General features: G+C 36.3%; 1 protein-coding gene across 2 annotated transcripts in view; it reads right to left on the bottom strand.

Moving 5' to 3' along the window:
• Nucleotides 1-24368, bottom strand: part of NOX4 (NADPH oxidase 4) — a 246095-nt gene that overhangs the window by 179751 nt on the left and 41976 nt on the right. For both annotated transcript variants that reach the window (XM_036745642.1, XM_036745643.1), the window contains exons 3-7: nucleotides 24158-24268; nucleotides 21915-21999; nucleotides 20092-20189; nucleotides 18128-18155; nucleotides 8097-8169 (exon numbers count right to left, since the gene is read on the bottom strand). In XM_036745642.1, coding sequence (XP_036601537.1) covers nucleotides 8097-8169; nucleotides 18128-18155; nucleotides 20092-20189; nucleotides 21915-21999; nucleotides 24158-24268 — 395 coding nt within the window. The remainder of the gene's footprint in view (nucleotides 1-8096; nucleotides 8170-18127; nucleotides 18156-20091; nucleotides 20190-21914; nucleotides 22000-24157; nucleotides 24269-24368) is intronic.

Below are 24368 nucleotides of genomic sequence, written 5' to 3'. Positions count from 1 at the left end.
AGTCTTCTTCTTGAATTACTCAGATGTCACTCTAGATTCATAATCTGCTAGGAATAGAAGTTTAATAATAACTTCCATTTACGTAGCAATTTCAAGTTTGCAGAACACGTTAGACATGTTCTATCATTTGATCCTTGCAACAACCTTAAGACTAAAAACTATTATAATTGTTCCTATTTTATAGATTTAAAAAAAATGATCAGAGAGGTTAAGTGACTTGCCTATGGCAACAAAGCTAGAAACTCTCTGAAGTGGGACTTAAACCCAGGTTTTCCTGATCTCAAATACAGTGCTATATCAACTACTCCACACTGCCTCTTTAGGTATTCACCATTGTTAAGGGACGAGATTGTTAGGCAATTAATGTTACCAGCAGAAGTTCAGTCAATTCGCAAGCATCTATTAAGCACCTACTATGTGCCAGACACTGTGTTAAGTATTGGTGATATGAATAAAGTCAAAAACAGTTCCTGCTCTCAAGTTGTTCACAGTTACATGGAAAAGACAACATGCAAATAACTATGCACAAACAAATTATATGCAAGATAAATTGAAGAGAATCTCCAATGGGCAGTTGAGGACTAGAACTCCAACTTTTCAGGAAGGGCATAGAAGAGAATCTAGTTATGCAGACTCCTGATCTCATTCCCATTCCATTCATAAAATCATAGAGAAAATTATAATAAGAAAGGAACTCAGAAAATCAAAGGTTGTTCTGGTTCAACTGAATAGGAAACACTTCTACAAAATTCCCAATAAGGGATCATCCCTCTTCCAATTCAAGACCTTCAGTGATGAGGAATTCATGAATTCTTTTCCATTTTTTGATGGTTATAAATTTTAGTTTTCTTTTTACTGAGCTGAAATCCATCTTTCTACAGCTTCCACCCATTGATTCTTTCACTCCTATCTGTGGTCAACTAAAACAAATCTAATATCTCTGCATAAAACTCTTTCAAAATTTTAAAACTATCAAGCTCTCCCTAAACTTCTTCTTCTACTTTAAATCCAAATTCATCTAGGTCAGAATTAGAATGAATGATGAATCCTCTGAAGTGGTAAAAATATATTTGAATTTGCATTACTCAGAATTATAATTATACAAAATATTATAACTGTTTCTAGCCAAATGGAAATATACAGTGTGAATTTGAATAATGCGACCACTTTGGAGAATTCATCATTCATACTAATTGGGACCTAGCTATATAGTACAATCCCTAGTTCCTTCACTGTTCTGTGTTGTCTTTTGGGTACTACATCTTGTCCATATCATTCCTAAAGGTGGTACCCAGAAATGAGCACAGTGTTCCAGGCATTGCCTGAAAGGAGGAGAGTACAAGAAGATGATCTCCTACCTTCCATCCTCATTAATAACTTTCTACTAAAAGTAACTTACAATCACATTCACTTTTCCAGTTGCCATATCACACCTACTCATATTGAGGTTAAAGTCCTTTCATATATATGTGTGTGTATGTATATATGTATATGTGTATATACACATATATGTGCGAGTGTGTATATACATATATATATGTGTGTGTGTGTGTATATATACATATATATATATATATAAAATCAGCTTCTTTTAATTCATAAGAACTGCTGTGCATCTATACCTTCCCAATCCTGAAATTAGGCAATTGTTTTTTCTCAAACCCAAGACTTTACACTTATCTCCATTAAATTCATTTTATTACATTCAGTTCATCGTCCTCATCTGTAAAAATAGTTTTGGATCCCAACTCCAAGGCCAACATGAAAATCAAGTCATCAAGCCAATTCAAGTCAAATATGAATGCTAAGTTTCCTCATGCTTTATCATCAGCAAATCTGATAAATATGAAACCTATGCCTTTGTTGAATCATTGACAAAAACGTTGAACAGAGCAAGGCCAAGGAAAGATTCCTAGGTGGAAGATCTTAACCCGGGGTCAATGAGACCTCACAGATTTAAGGAAATCTTTGAATTTGAATGGGGAAAACATTACATTTTTATTTTCACCAACATCTAATTGAAATTCAGCATTTTTTTCATCTATTTATAAATTTTACTCTATTTAGAAGGAACACATAGGTTTCACCAGACTGACAAAATGATTTGTAATACACATACACACACACACACACACACACACACACGCATGCACATACACAAAAAGGTTAAGAATCCCTCCTTTAGGTCAACACATTAATTAGTATTTCTGGGACATATCATTCAACCATTTTCAATTGTACATCTTACCATTCTTTGCAAAATTTCATCTTGTCAAATAAAATAACAAATTTTAGGACAAATACAGCATATCTCTAATACAAATACAAATACAGCAAATCGCTAATCTGCTAATCAGATAATGGAAGGAAGGAAGGAAGGAAAAATGTTTCCAAGGTTTGCTTGTAATGATTGTCACTTCCCCTCACAAGTTCTTTTAAACCATCCCTTTCAAATTGTTCTAGAATGTTGTCAGGGATTGAATTCAAGTTCATTTGTCTATAAAGAATTCATCTTCTTACCATTTTTCAAAACTGGTAAAGCATCTGTCCATCTCCACTGCTGTGGTAGCTCTCCCACTTTTCACCACCCTCAAAGGTCACTAACAATAACTCAGTAATCATCTCTGCCAATTCTTTCAGTATTCTGGCACTTAAATTCATCAAAGAGAATAAGGCAAGTTTTCTTATTATCCTTATTTATCCTGGGTAAGAACTCTCTATTAGACATTTTTGTTCTGTCTTAGCACCCAGTGATATTAACACATCCACCTATGAGTATGAGAAATTACCAATTAACTACATAAGGGTCATTACACCTCTAGAGAGAAGGTGCCTGCACAAACACTCTGCTGAATAGAACACAAAGAACTAGGAGACTTGGAACTCTCTTTCATGTCTTTAATGTCACATTGCTTCATCATTTAATTATGTCTGTTTCCAAATACAAGACATTCATAAGCCAGATATCTTCATTCATGTAATCGGACCTACTTCAAATCCCAACACACTTTAAAAAAGATCTCAAAAATGCAATTAATTTTCTGTCTGATGACTTTACCTTGGCAAAATAAACTCTTAAAATAAATTTTCTCATGAACTTAACACATGGTGGAGTAGGTCAGAAGACTTTAGGTTCTCTAAATTTCTTCCAGACAAAGCATCAGCTCTAAGTGAACATAGAGTAGCATAAATAAACAAAAGTCTGGGTAAAGCAGTTGTCTTCCTAAGACAACTTGAGAAGACCCCAGGAAAGACTGGACATTAAGGGGTGGAGGTCTGGCCTGAGTGAAATGCAAACACCTCTAGGACTACTCCACAAAATCAACAAACAACAAACCCTGGGGCAACTGGGTTGGGAGGCAACCTCAACCTCAGGAACTTTCCCTTGAAAGATAGCTGGGGAGTCAAATGGTTTAGTGGGAGAAGACTGAGGGACCTTCCACTGAGAGGGGACACTGGGCACAGTTGTGCTGAGCAGACATGGTCCTGGGCTGCAGTTGGGTTGGGGGGTAAGGAGCTGGCATACACGTAGTGGGTGTGGTAGCAAAAACCACACTGATTGTGGGCACATGCAGGAGAGCAGAGGCCCTGGTTTCCATTCCAGGGCAGAAAGAACAGTTCAAGTTTGCAGGCAGTAGAGGGACTATAGGGAGCAAGAGCATTTGGGGGCAGCATGGTTGGGGGCCCTGGCCATAGCACTGGGATTGAGAGCACTGTCCAAGATTAGGCCCTGGGAGAGAGCTCAGGAAATAACAGTAAAAAGGACATGAAGCCTGCAGCATTATTCCCCGCACCTCAGGACTAGAATCTGATTATAATAACAAGTTGCTAAAAATAAAATAAATCAAAATAAAAACAAGTAAACAAAGAAGAAAGACCCCAGCCATAGATATCAACTATGAGGCTAGAGAAGATCTGGGTTCATATTCAGAAGAAGATATTAGAGCTAAAAAAGCCACTCCTTTTTCAATGAGAAATGCCAAATGGTCACAAGCCCAAAAAGAATTCTTGGAAGAACTTAATAAGGACTTTAAAAATCAAATGATACAGATAAAGGAAGATTAGGGGGGAAAAAAGGCAATCCAAAAAAAATAAGAAAAGAAAATCAACCTCAAAAACTTAAGGAAGAAAGTAATTCCTTGAAAACTAGAATTGGGCAAGGGGAAGCTAATGATGTTATAGGATACTAAGAAATAATAAAACAAAACCAAAAGAATGAAAAAATAGAAGATAGAAGAAAATATGAAGTATCTCATTAGAAAAACAACTGATCTGGAGAACAGATTAAGGAGAGACAATATAAGAATTGTTAGAGTACCTGAAAGTTATAATCAGAAAAAGAACCTTCATATGATATTACAAGAAATTATTAAGGAAAGTTGCCCTAAAGTGCTATAACAAGAAGATAAAGCAGATATAGAAAAAAAAATCCACTGATTACCACCTAAAAGAGATCCCAGGAAGAAAAATTAAAGAAATACCATAGCCAAGTTTCAAAGTTCCCAGGTTAAGGAGAAAATATTGCAAGCAACCAGAAAAAAAAACAATTTAAATATCACAGAGCTACAATCAGGTTTACACAAGATCTAGCAGCTTCTATGCTGAAAGACTGTAAGTCTTGGAACATTATAGTTCATAGAGCAAAAGAGCTGGAAGTATGACCAAGGCCAACTTACCCAGCAAAGCTAAGTATAATCCTGAATTTTTTAAAAAAAAATGGATATTTGACAAATTGAAAGACTTTCAGGCATTTGTGATAAAAAGAGAACTTAATGGAAAATTTGACATATAATATCCAGGAGAAATATAAGGTAAACATTAAAAACCAATTATAAGGGACTCAATAAGGTCAAATTGTTTACTTCTTATATGTGAAAATGTTATCAGTACTCTTATGATTGTCATCATTATTTGTGTAGTTTAAATAAAGGCTTGGGCTGAGCTGTGTATGATGGGTGATTCTAAAATATGAAACTGCATAGGGAGAGATAAAAAAGGAGTAATTATCTCACACAAATGAGGAAGAATTGATGTAGAAGAAGCAAGTCAGGATGGAGGGCTAGTAGTGCTGGAACTTTATTCTCATCTGAAATGGGTTAAAGAGGAAATGACATATACATCTAGAAGGATATAAAAGTCTTCTAAATTTAGAAAGAAATAAGAGTGGGAAGGGATAGGGTAAGGGAGGGACTTTTAGAAGGGTATGTGGATTAAGAATTAAAAGGGGAAGGGAATAAAGGAGAAACTCTGAGAAAAGTAGAGGGTGGGGGGAGAGGATAAGGAAGAGACTCTTAGAGGGATAGGTAGATTAAGGAGAGGGAGGGCAAGGTAACAGGTAGAAGTAAATTAGATAAGTGAGGAGGGATAGAGTAAATAGGATAAGAAGCACAGTGAAGAAAAATAGGATGGAAGGAAGCACACAACAAGTAATTATAATTTTGAATATGAATGGGATGAATTTACCCATAAAATGCAAATGGATAGCATAATGGATTAAAAATATGAATTCAACAATATGATGCTTTCAGGCAACACAATAAAAATGAGAGATACACACAAAGTTAAAATAAAGAGTTGGAGTAAAATGTAACATGTAAAAAAAAAAGCAAGGGTAGTAATCATGATCTCAGACAAAATTAAAGTTAAAATAGATTTAATTAAAAGAGAAAATAGGGGAGTTATATCAGGTGTTATAATACTTTGATATTGTTTTAGACCATTTAAAATAACTAGACAATATAAAATACCTGAAAATATACCTACCAAAATAGACACAGGAACTATATGAACATAAATATTAAACACCCTATACAAATAAATTCAAATTTAAATAACTAGAGAGGGGCAGCTAGATGGCACAGTGAGTAGATCACTGACCCTGAAGTCAGGAGGACCTGAGTTCAAATCTGTTCTCAGACACTTGACACACTTACTAGCTATGTGACCTTGGGCAAGTCACTTAACCCCAATTAACCTGCCTTCCCCTCAGCAAAAAAAAAAAAAAAAAAAAAAAAAAAAAAAAAAAAAAAAAAAACTGGAGAAATATTCATTGTTCATGGGTACGGAAAGCCAGTAGAATACAAATGATCATTTAACTAATCTATTCAACAAGGGACTATAGTAACTTTGTGTTTGAACTAATGTAAAGATCTGATTTATTGGGATAGAATTCATAATTTGGTAAAAAAAAAAAAATGGCTGGGAAAGCTAGAAAGCAGTTAGGAAAGAACTGGGCATAGACCAATACATTTTAAGCCATGTACCAAGATAAGGTCAAAATGATTACATGACCAAGATATAAAGAGAGATAGCAAGAGGAAATTAGAAGAACATGGAGCAACTCTGAGAACCTATCAGACTCACAGATAAGAGAATAACATATGAAGAAACAAGAGATAGAGGGCATTCTTGAGGTGTAAAATGGATAATTTCATTTATTTTAAATGAAAAAGTTCTTGTATAAATAAAACTAATGTAGCCAAGATTAAAAGGAAAGCAGAAAATTGAGAGGAAACTTTCAGAGACAATCTCTCAGATAAAGGTCTCACTTATCAAATACATAAAGAACTTTGTCAAATTTATAAGAATATGAGTCATACCCCAATTGAGAAATAGTCAATAGATATGAACAGGTAGATAAATAAAAAATGCACAGCAGAGAATAAAAGACAACCTTGAACGAAGCACAAAAAAGCTGGAAATAATCTGAGCTTTGGAAAAAATGTGTAGTACTTATTACAAAGGTTTTCTGGAAATCAGAATTTATTAGTTTATATTGAATCCTCTCATATGTTCTGCTGCATACATGGAAAAGTTCTTTTTTTTTCTTTTCTCATTCTACATTTAAGTTTAAAATGAATTTTTAAAAATGAACACAAAAAGAGAAGTCTTTAGTATTCAGAAAGAAATGATAGATATTTCTAAATAAAATTTATTAGAAACTTAAGAAACTTGTGCTGAGAAAAAAAATTGCTCAATTAGGGGAAATCTCATCAAGGTAATTACTGATAAAATATAAATTTCAAACTACCTAAATATCTTAACTAATACAATAAGCCTAATCAGGTAGCTCTTTTAGATACAGCCTGGGAATCTTTGATTTTGTGCAGCATTGTAGTAAAGCACTGGCCTGGGTGTTCAGCAATCTGAATTCTTGTCCCACTTCCGCCATTTATTAGTTGTGCAATTTCATAACACTTCAGATGCCTGGGCTTCAATTTTCTTAAATCCAGAATAAGGATAATGATAATACTTTCTTTACTTAACTTAAAGTCTGTTGTCAGAAAAGCTTTTTTCCCCTTAAGCACAAGGTACATTTTCATTACCCAAGCCTTCAATTAATTTTGTTTTCCAATGCTATAACTACAGGAAAAATAAGCAAATTAATAATATAATGAAACAAGCTCATATTAAGAATTTGAGGTTTGTCACTGGTTTTGTTTAAAAGAAAAAAAAGCACCTATGCTTCCCTCCTAGGGATCAACACCTACTCACTAATGCCTATTACAGAAATAGTTACAGAAAAATAAATTTTAGAGCTGTAGTAGGCCTTTAAAATCATCTGATCCAATAATTTAATTTTTCAAGAATGAAAAATAAGGCCCAAAACGGTTCTGAAAAAGAAATTAATATTCAGAATGCATATGCTAAGACACAACCGAAGTCTTCATTAGCACACAGCCCTAAAAATTTTTTCAATATATTATGCTTACTATGCTAAGAAAAATAGAACTTATTTTTAAAACTTAAACCAAGATAAAAACAAAAACATGTAATTCTACCTAAAATTCTTCAGAAAATTTAAGAAAATAATGTACTTGTTATCTGTTAGAATGGGAGCTTCTTGAGGGCAGGGCATATTTGGTTTTCTGTTTATATCTCAAGATTTTAGCACAGTGTTTTGTACATAGTAAGTGCTTAATAAATGCTTTCATAAAAATTCATTCATTCACAATGCTTAATAAATGCTTTATCAATCATCAATTCATTCATTCTGGTCAGAGAAAGTTTCACTGAGTTATAACAAGCATAAGAGAAAATCTAAAGGGGGAAAAACACCTAGATTAAAAAAAGAAAATAATGGGTATGATTCTTACCGAATGGCATACGTAGAAGCTGTAATCATGAGGAATAACACCAACACCATGCAGACCCCTGTCAATCCAGGAACTAAAATAAATACATAAATAGATAAATATATGTGCACGCATTTAAATTGTTCTGAGAAAAAGCATAAAGAGTTATTCCTTAGAAATTCAAAGCACTTTGCTCTCTGTTGGAAATACAAATCAAAAGCCAAGCAGCTCTATGTACTTTTCCCTTTTAACGGGCCATTTTATTAATTATCATAGTTTTGCAGACATTCATGCAAAACCTATTTCCTCTCTCCCCACCATGGATGTTTGTATTTTTCATATTGGTCCACATGGCCTGGTGAATATATATGAATTGTTGTTACCACTCCAAAAAGGCATATCACAGCCTGAGACCAGGGAATGGCAGAGAAGAACTTTAGCATCTAATGTCCTTTTTAGTTTGGTTTTGCTTTTCCCAGATTTTAAATTTTTATCACAGCCTGAGACCAGGGAATGGCAGGGAAGAACTTTAGCATCTAATGTCCTTTTTGGTTTGGTTTTGCTTTTCCCAGATTTTAAATTTTTCTCCCAGCTAGCTGCTTACCAAAGGATCTCATTTTTTTCTAATGCTTTTTGCCTATAGTACCTGAAATACAAAGCCCAATGCTTTTCAAAACAGCACCATTTAAAAAAAAAACCTAGATGGGAAAACAGATATTTTCAAACAAAGAGATTACAATGCCAGCTGTTGCTAAGGCCATTGGCAGGCCCATTTTTATTTTGAAATGAAAAACATGCTGAAATTACGCCTTCTGACCGCCTGATGAGACAAATTATTGCATGTGTACCAAAACCTGCCCAATATAAAAAGAAATATACAAACTGGCATTGTTTTTTAAAATCAATAAGAGAAACACCCAACGAGACCAGGCTAATGGCAGCCTAGGTGGAATGGTGGGCAAAATCAAAATGGCTGACATATTACGTCTAGGAGACAAGGAATGGACTTGTAATTTTACTAGTATAGGAAACTGACTGTAGAACCATCCATTTCCAAAGCAGGTTTGCACCCTCTGTGCAACTTGTACTCTTAAAGAGTTGTTTGCTGGCAAAAATCCTCCCCATTCAGATCAACATGTAATTGTGAAATGCATAACAGAATAAAAAAAGTCATAATTCAATGTAGATAATGCAAATTTGTGGTTTTCCAAATCAATATAGTAGCAGGGATCTGTTTCTATTTGAATTTGATCTCATTGGCCAAGAGTTTTGAGAGTATAACTCACTTGCCCACACTCACCCAATTAACAGAGCTGAGACCAAATATACCATGCTGCCTCCAATATGCTTTAAAATTTTTTTTAAAAAGTCCTCAATCATAAAAATGTCTATACCTTTGACCCAGAGATTCCACTGGGCAAATATTGAAAGAAGTAAAAAAACAGAAAGTTGCATATGTACCAAAATATCCCAGAACAGCACCTTTTGCAGTAGCAACGAATTAGGAAGTAAGAATCCATCAACTGAAGATGAACTAAACAAACTTTGATAAATGAATGAATAGAATAATGCTTCTAAGTTAATGGACTAGGAATATCTTCCCTGTCATTAATAGGCCTATGTGATCACATGTGTTCAATCACAGCTGTAATACATCCTGAGTCACAAAGAGCCCACTGGGGGAGGGACTTGCCTAAAGGGAAGCATACTTAGGGGAGGCTTGCTTGTAGCAAGGCTTTCACATCTCTTGGTACGAAGCTAATTAGGCACTGAGTCCCAAGGGTCGTGATGCCTTCTGGCTCTGAGCCTACTAGCCAAAAGTGTATATATGTTCTGAGGTGATATTTTGCTTTAGGGGCCTGCTCATGAGAAGAACCTTTTGATTCCCTGCACAGGACTCTGAGTAGCCATTTGTTGAGTCCCCCACCCACTAACCAGATATAGTGGCGCTCCCCCATACTGGTGGTATGTGCAGGTGGTTATAGTACTTTGTTCAGACAGTTGGAGCCCTGTCTGTTGAATTCTCTGTGCTAATCTCTCTGCTTGTATTTTCTCTGACATTCAGGGTGCTGACCTTTCCCCTGAACTAGTGAATGTAATTAAAGTAAGATTGTTGACCCCTTAAAAGTTACTTTCCTTTAGAAAAGAAGATCAAAGTACCTGTGCTAGCAGGCCATCCTGATGGTGCCAGGGTGCTTGCTGTTACAATGCTGCACAGAAATGACAAATACCAAGAATTCAAAGAAATAGGGAAATACATGAATTGTAGAGGGAAGAAAAATCCATAAGATAATATATGTATATGTGTGTAAATATACACATATATGTATATATGTAAATACACATACATATGTGTGTGCATGGGTGCATAATATCATCACCAATGTAAATAAAAAACCCAATAAAACAAGACTGAATATTGTGTAATTATATTGATCAAACTTATTTCCCGAGTAAAACTGAAAAAAAAAATACCCCAACTCCCTTCATTGCAAAAGTGGGGGACTATTTGTGTGGAATACTACATATGCTTCCAGTCATCCATGGTCAATGTATTGGCTGGTTTTATTGAATTATTTTTAACTCTTTCTTATTCCTTTTACAAGGGATGGCTTAACTGGTAGAGGAGAGAACATATTCAGAAATGAATTTGAAGTAAAAATCAAATGATATAAACACAAATCATTTTTTAAAAAAATTCTAATAAGGTAGCTTTCGTAGCTCATTGCTACGACATTTATAAAAAGAATATGTTGTTTAATAGATGTGGAAATTCTCATAACAACGTAGATGGAATCTCTTCCATTCCTTAGACTATTTTCAGGATTTTCTGTGTTCTAAAAACATCATCACGTGATTCAAAGAAATAATTATCTTCTCTGAATTGAATGGACTGGTTTTTGGCTAACAGAGAGAAATTATCTTCCTAGTCCTCCAACTGAAGACTTACCAGCCTGATAGGAACTTGCTCTATAGAGTCTGCGCTTCACTGGCATAGCAATCTAGAACCCAAGGTGACCTTCATGCCAGAATAAGGCTCAGGGGACTTTAGCATCAATCGTATCTCATTAATGCTAGTTAAACATGACTAACTCTGTAATATCAGTCTCTGGTTATTTTACTTCTCCCAATAGAAAATGAACTCCTTGGAGGCACAATCTGTCTGACTTTCATATTTTTATTTCTGGTACCCAACTACATTGCCACATAGTAGGAACTTAATAAATGCTTGACTGAATAATTCATTTTTTCTATATAATGCAAGCATCATGGATTCCAAAATATCCCAAATTAGAAACCCTGGGCCTCTATATAAAGCAGGGCAATACATTGATATCAAGAGAAATATTTCCTCATTTTACTTGTTCTGGACCCAGAGTGAGGAAAGCTTGAGCTCATATCTGTGCTCATTTCTTAGCTATGTAAACCCTGCACAACTCTTACCTAATCTGCCTCAGTTTCCTCATATTTAAAATGGGATTCATAATAGCACCTCCTTCCCAAGGTTTTTGTGAAAATAAAATGTGACAATATTTATGAAATGCCTTGCAAACCTTAAAGTGCTACATAAATGCCATCTATCACTATATTATTATTTATTAATTATCATTATTACATAGTATTCATATCCTTCACTACCATGACTCAGTTTCCTTTTCACTCTGAAACTCTCCTCAGTGTCTGGGGTCTTCTGACCGTGGAATGTCACTCCATCATTCTAGTCCCCTTCCCCCATTGCTAAATTCCTTCTGGGTACTTCATTTTGGCAATGGGCCTAAGCTGACCATCCTTCATTCTCCTCTGTACTGTCCTTCTGACTCTGGACTTTTCCAGCACGTCCTAAGGTGAGTACTTTATCCATCATCCCATTCCCCTTGCTTTTCAGTTCCCTTTTATATGTATTATCTTCCCCCTTTAGAATGCAAAATTGTTGTGGGCAAGGATTGTCTTTTTTTTGGCTTATATTTTTAATCCCCAGCATTTAGCACAATGCTTTCCACATAGTAAGCACTCAGTAAATGTCTGTTGCCCAACTGCCTGCTTACCTCTGCAAAGAATACCACAGAATCATGGATTATTAGTAGGAAGAAGTCTCTAGAGGTCATCTAGCCCAATCCCCTCTTTTTACAGATGAAGAACCTGAAGCCCAGAGACGTTAAATTGCTTGCCAACATCACATAGCCAGTAAGTAGAAGAACCAGAACTCAAACTCAATTCCTCTCACTATAAATCTGGTCTCTTTCTCTTTACTAAGCTCAGTATATCCCCATCTTGAAATGGGCTCATTAGCAAAACACTCAAGGCGATTAAAGTATCACAGTGTTAAGGTAGTAGCATCTGAATTTTTGCATTCATCACTAGGGACCATACTGTGATTATAAGTGAGGATGGCATTTGGCAAAGATCAAACCAATTAGAAACAAGTAAGCTTGCCTAATTGTAAATCACAGTCCCTCATAACCACCTCACAATATGCCTATTCAGAAAAATGGGCAAAATTAATTTTTGTTAACTTCTTCCCTGACCACCAGGTGCTTAGTGTATTTATGCTATTCCCCTAGCTTTCAAACAAAACCCTTACTTGGCTACCCACCCAGGCCTGCCCTCCTCTAAAAATGTCTCATCTACCAAGTACCACCATTTCTTCACCCTACCCTCAAAATTCCTATGGCCATAGAGGTGTAACTGTCTGATATGTTTGAGGATAAAAGCTATGTGATTGTATTAATCTATATTAGAATATCAGTGACTAATAAATATCCCAACCCTCCAGGTATTTGAAAATTTCAGAGGGGTGGAGTCAAGATGGCAGCTGGAAAGCAGGGACTTGCTTAAGATCTCCCCCAAATCCCTTCAAATACCTGTAAAAAATGGCTCTGAACAAATTCTAGAGCTGCAGAACCCACAAAATAGCAGAGGGAAACAGGTCTCCAGCCCAGGATGGCCTGGATGGTCGCTGGGAAGGGTCTATCACACGGTGCTGGGAGTGGAGCACAGCCCAGCATGGGCCACACCAGGACAGACCAGACCAGGAGTCAACCAGAGCAGGCCTTAGGGCCATGAATCATTGAGTTGTGGCAGTTACCAGACTTTTCAACCCACAAACACCAAAGACCACGGAGCAGGTTAGTGGGCAAACTGCTAGTGGTCCAGCCACCAGCCCTGGGGGTGGTGGAGGTGGTGAGGCAGTGGAGCTCCAATGTCAGCTGCTTCCGGAATCCCTGGCTCACACAGTGGGAAAGGAATCAAGCAGCAGACATGAGTGGGAGTGCACGCCTTGCTTTTCCCTGCTTGGATCCGGGTCGCAATCCTGATTGGCGGTTCTTGGGAGAGGAGGAGCACTGCTATGGCAGAGCTTGCAGTGCCAGTGAAGTAGAAGTAGCTCTGAAAACAGTAGCACAGCTCCTAAAGCTTGGGACAAAGCACTCTCTACTCTTCAAGCAGTTGTACCCTGGCAAAAAGCTCAAAGGTCAAGTAGTTGGCTGGGAACACGGCCAGGCAGAGAAAAGGGATGCAGACTCAGATTCAGACTCTAAAATCTTTTTTTGGTGACAAAGAAGATCAAAACATACAGCCAGAAGAAGTCAACAAAGTCAAAGAGCCCACATCAAAAGCCTCCAAGAAAAATATGAATTGGTCTAAGGCCATGGTAGAGTTCCAAAAGAATCTGGAAAAGCAAGTAAGAGAAGTAGAGGAAAAAATGGGACGAGAAAAGAGAGTGATGCAAGAAAACCATGAAAAACAAGTCAACAACTCGCTAAAGGAGACCCAAAAAATACTGAAGAAAATAACACCTTAAAAAATAGACTAATCCAAATGGCAAAAGAGCTCCAAAAAGTCAATGAGGAAAACTTTAAGTGAGTTCTTGTTAACCCCAATGAACCTATAATGGCTGAAATGGTCATTGGGGTAAGGGGCATGAGAATCTGTCATACAATTTCTCATTGCCTCCCCGAAGAAAATCGCCCAAGAAGACAGACTATTCTCATTTCATATGGTATTACCATCTGGTTCTGAAGACCCTGACAAAAGTATTTGGGAATCAATATGTAAGAAAAATTTAAACAAGTTCAAGGCATCTTGTTTTGGAACAAGAAAAAAAAGTTGTAAACCTAATACTATAGGCACTGATCATGTTCATAGACTTAGACAGTAATGAGAGTGTTCTCCATTATAAACAATGTCTATGGGTATGAAACGCTATGTATAATGTCAGACTCCACTAATGTGGTGTTTATTTTAACATTCTTTTCTTTCTTTCTTTTTCTTTCTTCTATTTTCTTCCTTCCTTTCCTCACCCTCCTGTGTAGGGAGCAGGGAAATATACAGAAATAAAGGTGAAATAAAAAAAATATCAGCCAAATTTTAGTAAAGAAAAAAGACAATTTCTCCTTAGATATTAAATCTCCCTTAGATATTCATATATCTAGAGAAGAGTGTGAATTAAAGATGACATTAAAATGAATCAAGAAGAGAAGAAGTGGCCTACAAGTCATCCCTACTGCCTCTGGGAAAAATGAAGCCAGAATATTAGGTTCCTATGCTTTTCATTAAAATATACAAAATAGATGACTACATGGAAAAGTATTAAAATGTATCATTTTTATGTAAAGCCATGTTGCCTAAGAATATAGCTTTAATGATAGGAGACTCTGCAATAGTCCAGGGCTTCATGCAATTAGCACCATTCATCTGAAAAGAGAAACATCTGAAATATCTCTGTATCTATAAAGAATCCCTCTATCACTTGGACTATACAGTAGATTCATTTTTGAAAGTTACAAACATGTTTGCCAAACACATATATATATTTATATATGTGTATGTGTATATGTATATATGTGTGTATGTGTATGTTTGTGTATATATATATATATGTATAGGTATCTGTGTATATACACGTATATGTGTATGTATGTATATGTGTGTATGTGTATAGGTATGAGTATATATATACATACATATATCTAAACTCTGTTTTATATCTCACTTGGTATAAATAATTAGATGACTAATGAAAAAGTTCTTTCTTGGGTCAAGGCAGAGGAGGGACACAGTCAGATTGTCTGTGACATTGAAGACTGAAAAGCAGAAAAGCCACCAGTCTGAGTTGGCCTCAACAAGGGCACTTGTTTTCCAAACACAATGGAGGAGGAAGAACTCCCTACCCCAACTCCCCCACTCTCTGACTCCCCACCTGAAGACATGGCAAATGGATCTTGTGACAAGACAGAAAGAAACAAGATAGTCACTATAACATAGATCAAGTCACAACACATCAAACTGGGTCAGAGATCCTGCCAAATGCCTCAAGACTTGGGCCAGTGCTGCTTCTTAGTCAGTTGCTTTCCTCATTCCACTCCTTCAATCATCATAAATTTGTCATCCCAAAGAATATCCTGAATAATTATTTTGTGCTCATACATGGCAATTAAGGTTTCAAGAATTAGTGGAAGGAGCTTTGTGGAGACAATGGAATTAGGAAGACAATTCTCCTCAAAACCTTATTAAGAAGCACCTTCTTCAGGTCAATCTCCACTCTCACCCGCACCTTGGAGTTCCTTGTGTGCCTCTTCTACTGCCTCCCCCTTCATCAGGTCCTGTGACCTTTTAGTCAATTGTGTGACTATAAAGACATAGGGAATAATAAAAGCCTGAATGTTTCCTTCTCATATTCACATCATACATGTGAAAACATTATCATAAAGCTTTTATAAGCTATCTCTTTTGCTTATATTGATCATGAGAATTTCAGACAGCATGGCCTATTGCCCTTTTAAATTATTTTTCTTTCTTTGGGGTACAAATAAAACCACCACAACTAACTCTTTTGTATCTAAAAGGAAAACCTATGAGTCATCCTTCCATTTATCTACAACTCCATTTTGCCTTCATACCTTATCACTAGAATATCAATATTGATATGGATTAGTTCTTTCAATAACATCAATTTAGTCATTAGTAAGGAATTTCACATTTAAAGTGCTTGGAGCCAAGATGATGTTAAAACTGTCTCATTCTTCATTACCTTCTCCCTGCTTTTCCATCTTTTCACCCACAGTCATAAAAGCTAAGGGTCATTTTTTCATAAAATATCTTCTTTGTTTTGTAGGATGCCATGTCAAAATAATTCATCCACTAGTGGCCAACCTACTAGTGACAAGCTTCATTGCCCTCAGTTAAACTGCTCCTCAGACAGCAGACTGTGTCATGAGCTCCGTACTCAAAGACATTACAGTGTGATACAACCTACAAGACCTTATACTTCAGTGGCATAATCATCAGAAAATTGGAGAAAACTCCATTTCATGATGATGCATCAAAATAGGACTTTGTAGAGGGGAACCAATTCTACATCCTTATATTGAATTTAAGAGTATCTTTACTATAATGAATCAAATTGGCATATGTTTAATTCATGCTTAGTATCACAAGATAGGCAATAATCTATATTCCAATCCACTAGAGTCTCTTCTTCTATTTTTTTTCCCATTGAGTGACTGGCAAATTTCCCAAAAGAAAAAAAAGTGGCCTTTCATTTAATGATCAACAAATTTAGATCAAAGAGGATATTTGTTGGTATTTGCTGAATTTGCTTACATATGAAAAAGGTACTCTAAAATTGAAAGTCCAAAGAACTTGCAGAGATAGTTTACTATATGTTCAATTATTAACCGTACAATAGCTGGTCTCAGGTAATACAAGTCAAGAACTTCTCTTAGAGATGAAATTTCCTTATCATGACATCTTTTCTGAATTACAGAAACTAAATCTACTTTAAAAGAATCCAACATAAATCTACTTTTCCACTCAATTTCCAGTAGTACTTGGAGACTGTAAAATTTGGGTTCAAGCCCTGTCTCTGACACCTTATATCTGTGTGACCCTGGACAAGTCACTAAACCTCTTAGAACCCACAGTAAACTTTCAAAGACTCCCTAAGTTGCAAATCAGGGGCTGCTCTGCATTGGCAGAGTTCCTCTGTAGGAGAGCCCTGAAGCTTTGAAATCTTCAGGTTAAAAAGTACATAAATAAATTTATGGAAAAAATCAAAAATAGTAATAATAACTAACATTTAGCACCTACCTATTATGTGCCAGACACTGTGCTAAGATTTTACAAGTATTATCTCATTTGATTTCCCCCACCAACCCTGGGAGGTTAACATTATTATTACCACTTCATAATCAAGAAAACTGATGAAAAGTTTAAGGGATTGCCCAGGGTCATGCAGCTAGTAAGTGTCTTTTTGAGTCCATTCCCAATGCTCTACCATCTGCACCACCTAGCTGCCCCAAATGTAATATAATTTTAATTCATAATTATATATTATATTTATTTCCTTTATAGTTTAAGATATATGCTTCTTATTTCTCTTTGCATCTGTAGGGTTTATCTATAATTTTTGCAGTATTCACATGGCACCCCTCATCTTCTTCAAAACATAGCTCAAGTACTATCTTCTACATGAAGTTCTTTGCTGATCCGACAATTGCCAATGCCCACGCTGCTTAGTTGCTTCACATTTACTGTGTACTTGCTCATAATATACTTGTATATGTACATGCTGTCTTAAATATAAGGTCCTTGAAAACAGAGGCATTTCATATTTTGCCTTTGTAATTCCAGTACCTAGTACTGTGTCTGTCACAGAACAGGCAATTTATAAATATGTATTGCTTGACTGATTGGTAAGTAAATCCAATTCATATAAAGCAAAAAAAAAATTTAGTTACATTTTACATACAAGAAATTTTAAATACACAATTTCATAACCTAATTTAGTAGCTATTGGACAAATGGATAGACAATGAGAGAACGAACCAGCAGGGAAAAGGTGTCATGATGTAATTTCCCCTTTTCTTCATAAAGTTCTAGTTCAAAAAGAAAAATGCCACATATCTTAAATAGAAATTCTGTAGCCCAATATTCAATACTGATTCTGACAAATACAATATATCTTAATACTTGAGCTGAGGAATCAGTAATGATAGTGACGACTTTACTAGGCTTCCCAGAATCTCCAGAGAAAGCAGTTGATATCAACTTACCAGTGGTGAAGAGAAGTCTCCTGGGATCCTGAACAAAACAAAGACAAATTGTTGAAACAAAACAACACAGAACAAGATGAATCAGGCGTCATTTTGCAAAGGACCTAGAGGACACAAGCACATTTTGGGCAGATATGACACTTCTCTTTCAAGGGATATTTATAAAAGCACTCAGTTGTTTCTAGAGGATTTCATATATTGGAAGGGCCTCTACGAGGTCAGTGTCATAGAATATATCCCTTCTTTCAGGCATGACCTCAAAGAAACATCTTCAAAAGAATCAAACATCCATCTATCTGAAAGTACATTAGGCTAGAAATCAGAAGATGAGCACTCCAGTCTGCCACTACTATTTAGTAACATGATCATGGTCATCATTTAACCTTTATGACTCAATTTTCTCATTTGTAAAATGGAGATGACAATATCTGACCTGCTTACTTCAGGACAGGCACCTGTGTTATTGTAAGAATCAGGTAAGGCAGTGGATATGAAAGCTCCTTGTAATCTGAAAGGTATTATACAACTGCAATATATTCTTATCCCTATTATTAACTCCTTCTATGAATAACTATGAATATTTCAATAGTTAGTATTAATTCATATTGATTCCTACTATAAATATTACCAGCTTTCCTTATGTTTGACTTATCCTTCTCACATGAAAATGAAGTGGTTTTGTCTGTGTCTCTGTTTCTGCCTCCCTGTTTGTGTTTCTGTATCCATCTACATGTATATCTCTTTCTCCCTCCCTTTCCTTCTCTCCTCTTTCTCTCAAATTAGATGACTTCCCAATAGCTTTTAGACCACTTTTAGTGATATTGGCAACTGCTTAATTCTGCTTGCTCCATTAAGCATAAAGATAATACAGCATCCTTTCCCTTCTTTCACCATTGTGCCAAGGTCAAGGACTAGCTTGATGCAAGGCTAGTCAGAGTAAGGCAGAGCAAGCAGCTCCTGACTTGGGGTAATAAAAACCCCCATCACCCAAAAATCTCCCCTACTAGCTCACCATTTAGAGATCTAACTAAGGTATTCACTGAGTCAGGCCTTTTTAATTATCATAAATTAAATATATAAATAAATTACACTATGAACAATAATTTTAAGCAAAAAAAAGAAGCCACTTCATTTTAGGATTGCTTCTTAAGGGCTAAAGTATTATTATCTGGAAAGTATTCTTTCATTTGATCATCGCATATTAAGAGCATACTACAGGCATACTGCTGTGCTAGGACCTGGTTGACCTTAAAATGTTTATAATCTAAAACAGAAAGAAGGCACAAAACTCAAAGAAGAATAATACACAATTATCACCTGCCATCAACAGCAGTCAATAGGATTCTTATCAAATGTCATATAGGACAAGTTAAGTCTGGAGGTGATGGAAAGCTGGAATTTAGGCCACCAGGGGGCCAAATTAAAATACTGAGCTAACTGGCTTGGGGAAAAGAAGTGGGAGTATATCCCAGAGAGATATATCATTTAGTGTTCCATTCAGCAGGGGGCTGAGCAATTCAAGGTTCACAGAAAGGAGGGCTCCAGATTAACAAAGTAAGACATGGAGATGATTGATGAAGATACCCTAAACACCCAAAACATCTTGATGTTTTTAGAGAGAAAGTGCAATTCAAGAGACCTAGTGAAATTTGGCAGCAGTAGTGGAGACACTGATGCTGCTGAATGATAGGAATTAGGAGTGAAACGTGAGTAGCCAACACCTGAGCAGACATGTTTACAAAGCAGATATTTCTCCAATTTCCATTATCTGATGCAAGGGATCTGCAATGGTAATAAGGCATATTTCATGAACCCCAAAAGAATTCCAAAAAGCTAACTGAACAAGTACATTTTGAGGTGCTTTAAAAAGAGCAGCAAGTTACTGATTTCAAGAAAAAACCATCAAACCTCATTAAATGGCACATAAAAGTCAAAAGGAAAATATGAAGTCACAGACCACCCACCTCATCTCGATATCTTGCCACATTTATTTCAAGGAAATCTTCATTGTAATTCACAGAGAAGTTCAGAGCGTTCACCAGATGGGCAGCAACATGGACTCCTGGAAAATCCAACAAGGCTCTGATTTATTAAGAGTCTTCTGTGGATGATTTAAGTTCCATTAAAAAGGGTCAGTTGTTAAAAAAAAGTGGATCCTGCTTTGACAGCTGCACTGGGAATGGAATGTCACAGCTACTTTACAAGTATGATGATAAATAGGCCATTTTTTAGTTAGAAATGAAGTTGTTTTAGAAAAGTATCCATGTCCTAGTGAATACTTATTATATTTACTTATAAATGTCACGGCAGACTGGAAAATAACAATAATAATAGCTAGCATTCATAGCACTTTCAGGTTTGCAACATGCTTGGTAAATATCTCATTCATCCCCACGATGCTTAGAGGTATATGTTACTATTATCCCCATTTTACAGATGAAGAAACTAAGGTGGACAGAGGCCACATCACTTATTCAGAATCACATAATTAACAAGTATCTGAGACTGGATTTAAACCCAGATCTTCCTGACTCCAAGAGAAGCACTGTATTCATTGCAGCATCTAATTGCCACTGTACCCCACAATCCTTCTCTCCCTCTACATACCCACAACTTATGCATAGTATATTACAATGGCTGATTGAATGTGCATGTCCCATGGCAGAGAATGTGACAGAAAAAAAAAGATACCAGACCATCAATCCAAGAAGAAATGCCCACACTGATCACTCAATCAGCAAGCATTTATTAAGTACCTAAGTGGCTCAGTGGATAGAGTACCAGGCCTAGAGTCAGGAGGACCCGAGTTCAAATCAAGCCTCAGACACTTGCTAGCTATGTGACCTGGGCAAGTCACTTAACCATGTTAGCCTCAGTTTCCTCATTTGTAAAATCAGCTGGAGAAGGAAATGGCAAACCACTAGTATCTTTGCCAAGAAAATCCCCAAAGGATTCACAAAGAGTCAGACACGACTGAAAACAACTAAAAAAGTCACTGTTAAGTGCTAGGGATAAAACAAAAGAAGTGAAAATCTCTGCCTTCAAGGAGCTTACATTCTAATATATCCCCCACCAGGAAATTGGCAAAGATGTTCATCATAGGATCATACATTTAGAGTTGGAAGTGACTTAAAAAGTATATGAATTCATACTCCCTCTTTATACAGATAAGGAAATTAAGGCTGAGAAGGGTACTTGAGATACAATTTGAACTCAAGTCTTCCAGATTTCAAGCCCAGAGTTCTATTCATTATACCACTCAGCTACCTTATAATGATGAAAGATTGGGGAGGTCAGTGTTGGAGGGGCTATAGTAAGATAAGCATTCTAATATACCATTGCTATGTGAATCCACTTACCAAACTTTAACTGTACATGTCATTATTCTAGAACTACAAAGTTCCTATTGTTTAGGAGTTTCTATAGTATATTTCCATTTTCAAATACCTTCTTATTCATGGTATCCTGATGTCATTTTTTAAAGCTTTTTAAAATGTTGTTTCTGCTAACAATCTGAAATAAAACTATTGCTTTTCAACAGCACAGACATGACCTCCTCTAGGGGGAACACTGGGTTCCTACAATATGATATGCATTAATAGAAGCAATTATCTGTAGGTCTTTCTAAGGACATGTAGAAGGCTAATCATTTTGACAAGAAAGCCATTACTGATAGGTAACAGCTAAACTCTCCAATAAGAAAGTTATTATCCATAGCAAATGGTAACTCTGGCACACTTTTTAAGGTCTTTCTGCTAGACAAGCCTTCAACCTTATAAAATCTTACCTGAAAAGATGCAGATTGTAACACCACAGGTTATGTGGAAAGTTTTACTTTTATCTAAAAGCCTTCTTGTTCTTCTGCTTGCAACCTAAAATTTAAAAAAATTTGCAAATTATTTTGCTAAAATAGAGTAATAAGCTAAACTGTATACCAAGTAACTAATCATATAGGGAAAAATCATTCCACTCCTATTTTAACAATGTTTAACTTTCAGAGAATGTGGACTAGTCAGACAAACAGACCTATCTATCCTCACCTGCCATAACCTTTGAAACCTGGGAGCCAAAATGCAGTGGCCTAGAATGAGAATCTTGAGCACAAAGTTTGAGAAGTCAGGATAATTTTATGCTTGTGACTGACTAAATTAAAAATAAAGGAAATTTAAAAACAATGCAATAAGCTGGATAGTTTTTTTCTGTAGTTTTCCATTCATTTGAGGTATTAAGCAGTGGGGAACAGGCAAAACAATTCCAAAACAATGATTTTTTTAAATGGTTAAAATTAAATAACTCAGTAACATTTAAGGAAAGGGGGAAAACATTTGTTTACCTATTTTATTTATTTACAGCTTGGATGTGGGATTTCATTAGTTTAGGGAACTCTAGTGAGGAAATTCCCTCTCTCAATAAAGACTGACAAGTAACAATTCCCCAAGTCATGGTCTTAAAGTGTTACCTTATTGTATGAGTATAAATAGATTGAATGATTTATCTTAATAAATACTTATTAAAGTCCCTAATACAGGTAAGACACGGTGGTAAGTGTTGTGGATACATAAGGATAAAAATTACAGTGACTGTTCTCAAGGAGCTTACACTCTAATCAGGGTAATACAGTGTGTACCCAAGTAAATATGATGCTACATAAAATGAGATAAGAGTAAAGGAGAAGTTAAGGTACAAATACCTAGGAAAATCTGAAGATGGACCCATCAATTACAGAGGAGCACATGGAAGAGTGAGGGATGGGGAGTAGAATCAAGGAAGGCTTCATGAAAAATGTTGCATCAGAAATGAGAAGAGAAGCATTTCACCTGATAGATCTGAGGAATGAGAGAATGGACTGAGGTAGAGAAACAGCTATCAGTGCAATTCAGCTAGACAGAGTATGTATATAATAAGAGTGTGACTTAAGACTGTGAAATAGACTGCAGCCAAACTGGGGGTGTTCTTAACGAATAAGTTAAGGAGTTTGTATTTGACCCTATATGTAATAGGGAGCCACTAAAAGTTTTTGAGCAGGTGAGTGGCATGGTGAAATAGAAAGAAGGAGAATTATTTTGGCAACTGTGCGAAGCATCCTATACATACACATACACACACACACACACACACACACACACACACACACACACAAGGCATGGGGGAATTGTAATCTGCCTCCGTTGGTAGGAATACTCACAGAGATGAAATCATGGATTCTTGAAGCATTAGAGTGTGATTGAATAGGAAAGAGATTGTAACAAAGCAAATTACTTAGGAAACTATTATAACATTCCTTAATTAAGGTGTTGGCCATGCAAAGCAAGAGAAAGAAAAGATGTATGATTTAGGAGATAGGATCAATAGCTGTTGGAAACAAATTAGGTGTCCAAGAGGGTAGTAAGGGAAAGGGAAGGGTCAAAGGTAACTAAAGTTTGAAGCCTTGGTGACTGACAGAATGGTGGTTTTCTCAACAGAATCAAGAACATGAGAGAATTTGGGAACAAGTCTGTAGAAGATTAGGAAAGGAGGGGAGATAGTGAGTTCAGTTTGAGACACCCAGATGAAGACAGCTAATAGGGAGCTGGAATCTAAAAGTGGAGAGCGAAGAAAGATGAAGTTTGAGATTTTGTTTTGGGGATCATTCATAGGAGCCACAGTTAAGGTCAGATGAGCAAATGAGATTGCCAGGAAGACATTATAAGGAAAGAAGGAAAAAAAATCAGGGACAGAATCTTGCAGGACACACTCACTTCACTTAATGGGGCAGTTGTAGGAAGATGAACCAAAAGGGGACCAAAAGGGAGCATTAGACAGATAAGAGTAGGATCAAGACAGCAGTGCCACAGAAACTGAGGAATACTATGCGTTAAAAGCTGGGCAACAGTTTTGAATGTTACAGAAAGGTCAAAGACGCTTAGGCTTCAGAAAAGCCTTATACATATATATAGAGTGGATAGAAAGATGACAAGGTCCTTGAGAGCTGGCGTTGTCTCATCTGGCTTTCTATTCGGAATTTGTACTCCACAGCAGTGGAGCCCCTACCTTCTGGGAGCCCCGCAGGAAGGCCAACAATGTCCGGCACATCGGTAAAAGAATAAGACTGCAGTTGAAGTTGAGAACTGATGCTGAAGCTCTGCTTAGACACAATCCTAGCTGAACAAATAAGGCAAGAGTCACAATACAATCGAAAACCAAATTACAACCACCTATCATGCATAGTCCATCACTATCCCCAAATGTGTTCTATTTCTCC

This window comes from Trichosurus vulpecula, chromosome 2 (assembly GCF_011100635.1).
Source record: "Trichosurus vulpecula isolate mTriVul1 chromosome 2, mTriVul1.pri, whole genome shotgun sequence".
NCBI classification, from domain to species: Eukaryota; Metazoa; Chordata; class Mammalia; order Diprotodontia; family Phalangeridae; genus Trichosurus; species Trichosurus vulpecula.
The sequence above is the reverse complement of the archived record's forward strand: the minus strand, read 5'-3'. Positions and strand labels throughout refer to the sequence as shown.